At 41.7% G+C, this 11,004-nt stretch overlaps 3 protein-coding genes across 3 annotated transcripts; 2 read left to right on the forward strand and 1 right to left on the reverse strand.

Annotated features, from left to right (window-relative positions):
* The first annotated feature begins 2,358 nt into the window (after positions 1-2,358).
* ASPWEDRAFT_36240 (uncharacterized protein) lies at positions 2,359-4,118 on the forward strand. Its single transcript, XM_040834406.1, has 2 exons — positions 2,359-3,487; positions 3,600-4,118. The coding sequence occupies exons 1-2, from the start codon at positions 2,755-2,757 to the stop codon at positions 3,905-3,907; spliced, it is 1,041 nt and encodes a 346-aa protein (XP_040692241.1). The 5' UTR covers positions 2,359-2,754; the 3' UTR covers positions 3,908-4,118.
* Positions 4,119-5,177: 1,059 nt separating this feature from the next.
* ASPWEDRAFT_36241 (porphobilinogen synthase HEM2) lies at positions 5,178-6,846 on the forward strand. Its single transcript, XM_040834407.1, has 2 exons — positions 5,178-5,757; positions 5,806-6,846. Exons 1-2 carry the CDS (start codon positions 5,536-5,538, stop codon positions 6,706-6,708), a joined length of 1,125 nt encoding a protein of 374 aa, XP_040692242.1. The 5' UTR covers positions 5,178-5,535; the 3' UTR covers positions 6,709-6,846.
* Positions 6,847-7,088: 242 nt separating this feature from the next.
* On the reverse strand, positions 7,089-9,289 carry ASPWEDRAFT_48773 (uncharacterized protein; the record flags this gene model as incomplete). The annotated part of the gene is made up of 2 exons (XM_040837161.1): positions 7,089-8,323; positions 8,410-9,289. The coding sequence occupies 2 exons, from the start codon at positions 9,287-9,289 to the stop codon at positions 7,089-7,091; spliced, it is 2,115 nt and encodes a 704-aa protein (XP_040692243.1).
* Positions 9,290-11,004: the final 1,715 nt, after the last annotated feature.

Here is an 11,004-nt window from a genome sequence, read left to right on the forward strand (position 1 = left end):
TAATATTATTAAAGATATAGATATAGTAAGAGTTATATTAAAGTATATAAAGGTATCTATAGTATTATTTAATACTAGATAATAAATTGACTTATTAAATTTCTTTAATATTAAGTAGGAGATATTATTATATTATAAAAGTAATTACCTCTTCTTTCTTTTATTAAAGGGTATAGATATAATCTTCTTTAAGTTATATAATAATAATTAAATATTCCTTCTTCTTCTTTTTCTCTTTCTTTTCCTTCTTCTTTTTAATAGTATAAGAATAGCTTCTAATTACTATAATATTATAATATATAATAGTATAATAAAGGGTATAAATAAAGGTTATTCTTCTTTTATATTAATAATAAATATTAGCTATATTTATTATATAAGGTACTAACCCTATTTAATTTAAATATAATATCTTAAACTACTTAGCTTAAACTAGATTTATTAACTACTTTATATCCTATAGTATAGTTCTTTAAGAAGGAATTAAGCTAATATTAAAAGAAAAATATTATAATAAAGACTAATAGAACTTAAAAATAAAGCTAGGAACTTAAATAAAGTAGTTAAAGATATAATATAATTTAAATAAATATAATAAAATAAGACTTAAAGCTATATTTATAAGATAAGAAGAAAGACTAACTAAATTAATTAAAGAAAGAGAGAAAGGAAGAAAGCTTTATATAAGAATAAAATTATTTTATCACACCCTAGGATCTTATAATAGTACTATACCTATAAACCTATAAGTTAAGCCTAAAATACTAACCTATAATCCTAATCTAAGGATATTAAAAGTAACTAGAGTGCTCCTAGAAGCTAAGGGTACTTAAGAATATAGTAAGGTAATTAAAGAGAGAAGTAAGGCTAAGAAGTATATATACTTAATTAATTAAAGATATATAAATAAGTAGGTAGAATAATTAAGGTAAGTAATTTAAAAGGTAGCTATAGAATAATAACTTATATTAATTATAAAGAACTATCTAAGTATATAAAATAATTATCCTTATATATCTTCCTTAAATCTTTATAGTACCCTAGATAGTCCTTTAAATAATATATATAAGGTATCTCAAGATATATACTAAAGTATATACTATCCTAGATAATATATTAAATAGTATATTTACTAAGATATAGTATTATATACAATATTATATAAGAGTATGCCTAGTAGTGGTTATAAAGAGTATTATTATAGTAAATTATAATTCTCTATAATAAGAATATCCATTTCCCCTTAACTGCCTGATTCTGCCTAATATAGTCACTAATAAAGGTGCTGTAACATATTTATATTTATAAGTTAAATAAACTAAAAACTATATAACCTATTATCTATAATATAACTATATTTAATTATTTATTATAATATAATTTAAAAATATAAAGTACCTTATATATTATTAGGATAATATAGCTAATTAATATTAAGCTAGCTAACTTACTATAACTAATATAATATATAATATAATAAGTTTCCTATCTAATTAATAATATATAAGCTTTATTAATACTATATTAATAGATATTAAAAATAATCTTAATATTATAAGGCTATAGTCTTTTAAGAGGTAGAGGTAGTATTATAACTAATAGCTATATAATAATACTCCTAATAATATCTTATATAATCTACTTAATAATATATTAAGTTAGTCTACTATATATTATATAACTATACTATAAATATCCTTTATATCGAGTATATTATATTATACCTTAGTAATTAGTTTAATATATTCTACCACGCTCTCTATGCACCTCATAGGATATGTCCTAACAATTTTATATACTTTCTTATATAAATATATATAGCCAGCAGTGTATTTATTAAAATATAGAAATATAACTTTATAGGTAGTAAACCCACTGACTAGTTAGATAATAAAAAGGGTTTAGCAGTTAAACTGTGGGCACCAAGCCACAAAAATATGCTAAAATGAATAAAACACCAGATGAAGGGATACTATATCTCAGTGATTAGTTTAATATAATCCACCCATATGTTCTACCATGCTTTCTACGCACCTTATGGGATACATCCTAATAATACTTCTTTAGCCTTACTTCTCTCTATAACCACCTTACTATATTATTAAGTATTATTAGCTTATAGGAGCACCCTAGTTACTGTTAATATCCTTAGATTAGGGTTATAGGTTAGTATTCCCAGGCTTGACTCATAGGTTACAGGTTCGGTACCATTGCAAGATCCCAGGGTGTGACACTCACCTTATTACTTAAACTCTACTCATTACTTATAAGTAGACTTGACTCATGTGACACACTAACTCTATATATCATATATAGCAGCCGAGGTAACTAAGGTAAGACTCAGGTTATTATAAATATGGCTTATTAACTTGGAAGTATCAACTGTATCCCCGCGGAGTATTGTAGTGGGGTGGCAAACTTGCCACTTACATCTGCTTATCAATATCTTCTCTGACAATGCTCCACAGATTAGCCGTTTTTCTACCCCTCCTATACTTTTTCCCTTTCTCTCCCTTTTACTTTTTTTAACACCCCTCCTCCTTCAACAAAAATAAAATATAATATCCCAATCACCATCCCATGAATCAATATATGACCATCAATATCCTAATCTACCCAGACTGAAAAACCCAGCAATCTATCTACTACAGAACAGGTGAAATCGCAGTGCACATAAGACCTACCCCAATCTTTAATCTCCATCCACCACCATAAGCTCAGCAATCAACTATTCAACTCATCCTAACGGTTGCAATGTCACCATCAATCGCTCTTGATACTTCTGCCGAGTTCTCACCCACACCTCTACCGTCTGTCCAATCTCTACCAGGCCGGACGCTATTACTTTCTCCACCATCCTTGTCTTCGCACCCCGAAAAGCTGAATGAGATTACCCATTATTATGATCATACTGCGGCAGATTTGCAAATGATAGATCGCATAGCTCTTGGCTTTGTGTCTTTGCCCCCTTCAACTTATGATACTGTCCTTATTTTGGCAAACGCGGACGGTTCCTTTTCGGAGAGCATAAAAATTGCAGAACGTGATACCTTTGCTATGGTCGTTCAGTCACTTAAACCAGGAGGGCACCTACGCAGTCAGAGTACAGTGCATCTCTCGCATGACCATTTATACGAGACAGAGGCTGTACTTGCAGGGTTAGTCCGCGACAAGAATGGTGGATTTATGAAACCTGACTTTGGAGAACAGCAGGCCGTGCCGTTGCGGCTTGGAAAAAAGAAGAGGGATGGCGCAGAAGTTCCCAATGGACAGAAGGTTACATATTCAATGGAAGCCACGCTATCCGTTTTAAATGGGGCCAAAGCTCAGGAAGTGGCCGAAAAACCCACTGGCGTTGGATTTGTCGATTTCAGCGACGATTTCACCACTGGAATAATCCCCAGTGATCCAGAATGCTCTGGAGATGAGCTTATTGATGAAGATACTCTTCTAGATGACAATGACCTGAGTCGACCTATCGTTCAGCGTACGTGTTTATCCCCTCCAGGCAACCCTTCCCCCCTCTTCAAATAAAAAGGCATTGAGCCCATTCTCCGTGCTCATACATCGAAGAATTTTCGCTGATATTAGAGAGATAGCCCCTGAATGTCGCCCAAAAGCGGGAAAACGCCGCCGGGCTTGCAAGGACTGTACTTGTGGATTGGCCCAGAAACTCGAGGAAGAAGATGTAGCAAAGAGGGCAAGTGCCGACAAAGCACTTGACTCGTTGAAATTGGACCAAACCGATTTGGCAGAGGTCGATTTTACAGTACAAGGCAAAGTGGGAAGCTGTGGAAATTGTGCTCTAGGAGATGCTTTCCGCTGTGACGGATGCCCCTATATCGGTCTGCCAGCTTTCAAGCCTGGCGAGGAAGTAAGGCTCTTGAACAACGATGTTCAACTCTGAGCCGAATTCTCAAGTCTGATTTGTTATTGCCGGTCCTGGGATGCTAGGTGTTTTCCTTCGGGGTTTACCTAAAATCAGGCCATCTTTGCTTTATTCCGGACGGATAACCCGACCCAGTTTACTCTGGTTAGTGTTTTTTTACTTTGAGGGCGCCATATCATTATTCCCCAGTCAATACCATGACAAAGCAATATGATACCTATTAGCCACATGGTAGGTACTACTATACTGATGATTATAGGTAGGTATCCATATATCAGTATTAAGATTATTCACTAATCAGACTATTCTAACGTATACTATGTAGTTTTAAGTGATTTATAGTTAGCTTTAATCTTGGTCTTCATATATGTTACCATTTATAATTACATCAATATAACTTCTGATATTAGGTGTGGAGCTTCTATAGATAACATTTAAAGCTGCTTAATACTTGTCTGGATTGGGAGAAGTACACGTGATCAACGGTTTACCTTACTACCATAGGTAGGCCAACCTGAAATCACTGAGTGGTTCCAGCCAATAGCAGTAATGTCAACAGCCCATTCCATACATAAGAAGTTCTGCTGATCTGGCCGATGAGCACTAGGTACACTGCCTTCCACTTATGTCCCTTAACCCCTCCCCTCTTACGCTGATGCCTCCCCTAACAGCTGACAACTGGCCTATTATATTCAGAATCTAATTAAAAGAAAAGTCGCGGCGCATAAATGCGCCGCCCTTTTCTTGTATTAAGTATTTACCTAGGTAACTGCCTAGGCTAAGAATCAACCACTCCCGTCCAAGTCAGGTGATATTCCCACTGGGCCAAAAGATCAATATCAGCACTTCCATGTGCTTATTAGCGTGCGTCCATAGGTTAGCATCAACCACTGATCTAACATGGGCCTAGTTACATAGTACATGGATACCTCGGTACGATAGTCCATACCTGCATTATGCTCATCGCATAATTGTCATTTGGCAGAGTACACCTTCGGGCAAAGATCAATAGGTATTAATCAGCTTTACTTTAGTTATCTCAGAATAATATTCTATAAATAATACAGCCCATCTAAGCTCCTAACCACCCTAATTTGAAAAGGCGTTAAAAAAATCACCTAGCCCATTTTTCATAGAAAATGAAAATTCATCAAATTGGAGAGCTGATGCTTATACTTGATAGTTACATATTCAAAACAGGTAACTAGAGACAATAAAAAAGTACCAAATTACAATTACAGGAGTAACCTGAGTTTACATGGTTACGCGCTTAGTTATCTTACCCAAGCAAGGTCACACCGCTGCCCCCTCCCGCGGCTGTCAATGTCTTATCATCCCGTGCGATCCATCAATCCTTCTTGGAACAGATCCCAACAATCTACCGATTGCTCACGTAAATCAAGCATCTAAAATACAACCTCCCTTATCCCCAGGTGCCTTTACCTGATCCTGAGGTTCATATTATTTACATCCTTTTTTTTTCTATTTTCTTTTGTTCTTTTGGTCTTTGTTCCATCAGACCAGTGTGGTCCCCTGGAGCCTGTTATTCTTGGGTTCCTGTTACCAGTTTGAAAAAAGCCACGGAGGAAACCCCACTATTATCCCAGCGAATTTTATTATCCCATATAATTGCGCACCTCTACACCATGTCCTTTTCAAACCTTGTTTCTGATATCGCCTTTCGTGATGCGCACCCTGATGACCGCAGCTCGCAGATCTCTCACGCGCGATCACAAGCAACTGCTAGATCATATACAAGCACCGCGGCCACGAGTGTCAGTATATCTGGTGATATTTCAAGCCAGCTACACTCTGGCTACAGTCATCCCCTAAGCAGATCATGGCAGGCTGAAAGGCAGTTGACCAAGGTTCGTTAAGCCCCTATTACAGGTGTTGATGATTCTAAATAATAGTAGGAGATGCTCATATACCCGCTTTTTATTACGGATAATCCTGATGAAGAAACACCAATACCATCTCTACCTAATCAAAACCGCCGAGGCGTCAATCGCATAGTCCCCTTTCTGAAACCGCTTGTCCAGAAGGGGCTACGTTCAGTGATTTTGTTTGGGGTCCCCCTACACCCTTCTGCAAAAGATGCGCTCGGAACTGCTGCCGATGACCCCGCTGGCCCAGTCATTCAGGCCATCCGTCTTCTTCGGTCCCGATTCCCCCAACTCTACATTGTGACTGACGTGTGTCTTTGTGAATATACATCACATGGTCACTGTGGAATACTCAAAGAAGATGGTACGCTGGACAATGCACAATCTGTGGATCGAATTTCAGATGTAGCGCTTGCATATGCTATAGCTGGTGCTCATTGCGTCGCGCCTTCTGACATGAACGATGGGAGAGTACGCGCCATCAAACTCAAGCTGATCGAAGCCGGCCTTGCGCATCGTGTTCTCCTGATGTCGTACAGCGCCAAGTTTAGCGGTTGCCTTTATGGACCTTTCCGTGACGCCGCTGGCTCATGCCCATCTTTTGGAGACCGTAGATGTTACCAGCTCCCACCCGGTGGACGCGGCCTTGCTCGACGTGCAATCCAGAGAGACATGGGCGAAGGGGCAGACATAATTATGGTCAAGCCTGCGAGCAGTTACCTGGATATCATTAGGGATGCAAGAGAGCTAGCAAAGGACATACCGATTGCTGCCTACCAGGTTAGCGGCGAATACGCGATGATTCATGCCGGAGCGAAAGCGGGCGTTTTCGACTTGAAGTCCATGGCTTTTGAGAGCACAGAGGGAATCTTGAGAGCCGGTGCTGGAATTGTAGTAAGTTATTTTGTACCAGAATTTCTGGATTGGCTTTAGGGCCTATGTGCTTGACATCGCAGAAAAATGATGCAAATGTGACATTAGCAGATTGAAAAGAAATATAATACTTCGTCTAACAATTGAAACAAATGTCTATTTTATCACACTAAATAATAAAGCATTTAGTTAATAATTGTAAACATTTTTTTTTTTTTTGGCCCAATGGTGGTATGAGCTAGTCTAATATAATCTATTTAGAATTCACTCCCCGAGGCAATGAAAGAATCTGAGCATGAATGCATTACACAATTTACGGGGTAAGAAAAAAAGGCGAATATCGATGACCTTTCTTGGTCTGGATTTAAGACCCACAGGGGTTATAATCAGCTTCAAGTCAAATATGATCGAGGAGTCTAATACTAATACCCAACATCAAATTACATGTAGCTTGGTTTGAGGCCTTGAAACCCATAGGCTACAATGTCCGACTTGACTACTTCCCCGGGAGCCACATAAGCCCCTCGCCGAAGACGGACGCCAGGGTAGATGGTGCAGCCGGAGCCAACATAGCAGTCTTCTTCGATTGTAACGGGGCGGCCCTGATACCGGCTTTGGGAGCCTTTCCGTTCCTGCATATTCGCATGTGCCATTGAACTGAGTATAGTGACTCTAGGTCCTATCCACGTATGGGCACCAATGCTGATAGCACAATCGTCAACAAACAGGCAATTCTCTGAGATCAGAACATCTTCACCAATGTGGATGTTATACCCATAATGACAGTGGAAAGGTGCCTCAACAATCGCTCCTTGTCCGATGGATCCTGTCGAACGAGATGAAACACCTGAAGGGGAGCCCACAATTGTATGGGAGCCCACAATTGTATTTGGTGGTATCACGATCTCCTTGAGCAGACGACCCTGTTCTTTCGCACTCAGGCCGGATATGGGATTACAAGAACTGTTGAATCGCCACAGAGCAGCTTTACATCTGTCTCTTTCTTCCACCAATTGAATATCGTATGGTCGATAGAGTTCGCCGCGTATCATTTTTTCCTTTTCTGTTTCCTCACCCGTGACCGTGCGCGCAGATAACTGATGTTCGATACTGAGAGCCATCCTCGCCTGTGCTTGTGGACTACTAGTGTCCATGTTGCTAGTGGAGGCTGGTCGTTGATCGATCCCACCCTGGAGGAGTGGCATTGTTGGTTTTGGGTGGGTCCCATGTGACAACTCTCTGATTGAAGGAACAACATGATAATCAGCTTTCGGGTGTCCTTCACGAGAAAATTCGTGGATTGGCGGGACTTCGCGATAATCCGATTTGGGCATATGTTCTGAGATGTAACCAGGGTGACCTGTGCCCGGCCAAGTTCGCTTTGGCCATGATCCACGACTTGAACCAACCCCTGTTGGGCTTGTGCTGTACTGTGAAGCAGCTCGGTCACTATCGTCGACAATGATAGGCCTTATTTTTCCTGCTTCGAGTTGCTCTGTCAAATTTTGCGGCCGATCATGCTGTTGGCTCAACTCATGTAAATACTGTCCGCCAATCTCCGGATATCCCTCCTTCGATTGCAATGGAACTGGTGTTTTCGCACTTGATGGTTTTTGCCAGGTACTTCGCGACGAATATCCCTCGCACAAAAAACCGCCTCGTATGCAATTGTTGCCTGCAATGGGAGGTCAAATGAATGCACTATATTATTTTTCAAGTGGGGCCTCTGTTAGTAAAGAGGGCCGAGAAGATGGGACTTACAGGCAGGATGCTGCTCGTCGCATTTTTTCTTCCTTTTCCGGCAGGTCATGCAGCCAGTCTTGGTTCTATTGCTGAAGACACGCTTTCTCTTTGGGGCAACTTGGACGGTAGCTTGCGGTCGCTCTGGGGGATAATTCGTCAGCGACGGAGAGTGATCATTTTGCATTGGCCCTTCGACCGGACGGTTGACAGCTCCCCAGTTTTTCTGGGCAGTCTCGTGGCCCTGGGCTTCGCGCTGAAGCACCTCTGCCAGCTGTGCATCTGAAGCATCGATTTGTTGCGCGCGTTGTGCTTGACTAATCAATTGTGAATCATACTCATGCCAAGGACCATTCACTGATGGAGTCCGAGATCCCTCGTTGTTCTCTGGTCTGACTTGAATCGGAGGAGAGAGATTCTTGTGATGGTTTTCTCCATGGGGTCCCATGGAACCATCTGTGGTAGGCTGAGGATGTAAGTCTACACCGTCATCTAGGCGAGATGCCGGACTCCTAGGGAGACTGGAGGCCTGATAGGACGTCTGGGGTGTTTCTTGTCGCCCATCGGACTCCGATCTCTTCCGCTTGTTTCTGTTGGCAGTTGACGGGCCAGTATGGGATGATGATCGCTGCGAGCGCCGGTCCTCTTGATCATTCCCAGCATTGCCGCCTTCTCGCAGACGCTCATCTTGCCGAGATGGAGTGTCGTGCCCGCTTCTCCCCCAATTTTCAGAAGCCTCTCGGGGTTCTTCATTGTTTGATGTGCCATTTGAAACAGGGGCAGGCGCAAGTGGTTCCCTCCCATTCACTGCTGTAAAGCGAGAGGGACTGTGGTCTGCGTTGGGCTCCCTCTCGGAATCGTGGCCTCCATTCATCACTGCTGTAGAGGCGACAGCAGCCATTGCGAGAGTTTGAGAAGATAGATATTTTATCTGCAACAATAATATTTTGGCCGATGTATGTCTTTCAGCTACCAATCACCTTTGCTGCTATGTTATTGGTATCTGGTGAACGAACTTTGCAATTTCTCGTTTCTGGCCACAATTGCACCTGTGCTCACTTAAACATGAATTGAAGCGTGGCAATCAGGTAAAGTGACACAGACGAACTAGCAATTCAATTTAATGCGCACGAGGTTAGCCGACACGGCCCAAAACAAGGCCGGGGAATTTATATAGGCTATCAACGCAAATGACGTTGCTGGATCTCTAGCGCAGTTCCGACTGGCAGTAAAAGAAAGAACAATGGAATATACGAGTTCGCATGCGCCCGGGTGATCCGCAAAAGTGCTGATAAATCGGGACGCTCACGAGGATCTCGCAGCCATCCACTAGACGTAAGACCAACTAATCTGGACGCTGCCACAGGGGAGACCGATGGTTTTGAGAAATCGTAGCCGGCGCAAGTGGATAAGAGCCAAGTAGTGGGAACCAAATTGAAAGGCAAAAATGTCAAGGGGGAGTATGAAGATTCACGGTTGTGACGGGAGTAGCTCAAGACGATATGGCGATGACCTTGGCTCTGGTAAATGAGGGAGAGATTGATAATGGTGTGTAATGTGTATTCTGTACTCTGTATTCCGGAACGCTATCTACTTGGATGGCGGCGGTGGAAGCGATGGTAAATCGAAGAGGTGAAAGAAGCAAAATGGAGGACACTCAACAGCACCCTTCATGGGAGAAAGTAAAGCAGGCATGTATTGAACTCGCAAGTGTAAGTAGAGAAGAGGGGAAGGGGTAGGCAAAAGGGAGAGGGGGTGGAGGGGAGAGAGAGTATAACCGATAGTACCTAAATGATACTAGGTAGTACGACAGTACGAAATAGTAATGAAAATAATGATAATTATTATAGTAATAAAACCCCCGGCCCCCCAAAATAAAACAAATAAAAAAGGCCTTTCTGTCGCCTGGAGAGGACAAATGAGGAACCAGGCGAGTTGAAGAGAAGTCCAATAATAACCACCATGAAGCGTCGGAGTGGAAAGCAAAACGCGCGACCAAGGGTTGACTGGGTACAGCCCAATGTCCTTGGGATTCGCTAGCGGCGCACCTTTTCAGGTAGGAAGCGGCTGCCAGCTGGCTAATGAGACTCGACTGGCCCCAAGTTGGCGCGCGATCGGCAATGGCCGCGCGACGACTCTTCAGCAACTGGTTGGCTGCTGGCCAGCCCAGCGCGGGTCTGAGACCCCTGGGAGGGGTGAGCGATAGCGCGCTCAGGCGACACGCCACTGTCAGAGGGAAACTTGGGGACCCAGCGCCGCCGGACCTGTCCAACCGCCAAGTTACTCGCTGTACTCGCTGTTGTGCGCGAGGGAAGCGCGGCACGGCGGCCGCGGGAAGGGGGGTAGAGTGGGGCTAGATGAGAATGAACAGCAAAAAAAAAAAAAAAAAAAAAAAGTGAAATCGAAAGAAACAGGGCAAAGAAAGGGGTCAATTACGGCACCCCTCTCCCCGTTCTTCCCACAAAGATTATGATGATCATTTGGTCGCTTGTTAAACTTATTCGCCATTGGCGCCGCACTGAGCAGCTGGCGCGTTTACAGATAGCGCTTCAAAGTACATACTCTGTACTATGTACTATGTATGCATTATCTTAGACTATCATCATAATGATGATA

Source organism: Aspergillus wentii (genome assembly GCF_001890725.1).
Source record: "Aspergillus wentii DTO 134E9 unplaced genomic scaffold ASPWEscaffold_2, whole genome shotgun sequence".
Taxonomy (NCBI): Eukaryota; Fungi; Ascomycota; class Eurotiomycetes; order Eurotiales; family Aspergillaceae; genus Aspergillus; species Aspergillus wentii.

Coding starts and splice junctions, on each gene's coding strand:
- ASPWEDRAFT_36241 (XM_040834407.1), top strand. CDS start 5,536: ATGTCCTTTTCAAACCTTGTTTCTGATATCGCCTTTCGTGATGCGCAC. Junction 5,758..5,805: donor CTGAAAGGCAGTTGACCAAG/GTTCGTTAAGCC, acceptor AAATAATAGTAG/GAGATGCTCATATACCCGCT.
- ASPWEDRAFT_36240 (XM_040834406.1), top strand. CDS start 2,755: ATGTCACCATCAATCGCTCTTGATACTTCTGCCGAGTTCTCACCCACA. Junction 3,488..3,599: donor GAGTCGACCTATCGTTCAGC/GTACGTGTTTAT, acceptor TTAGAGAGATAG/CCCCTGAATGTCGCCCAAAA.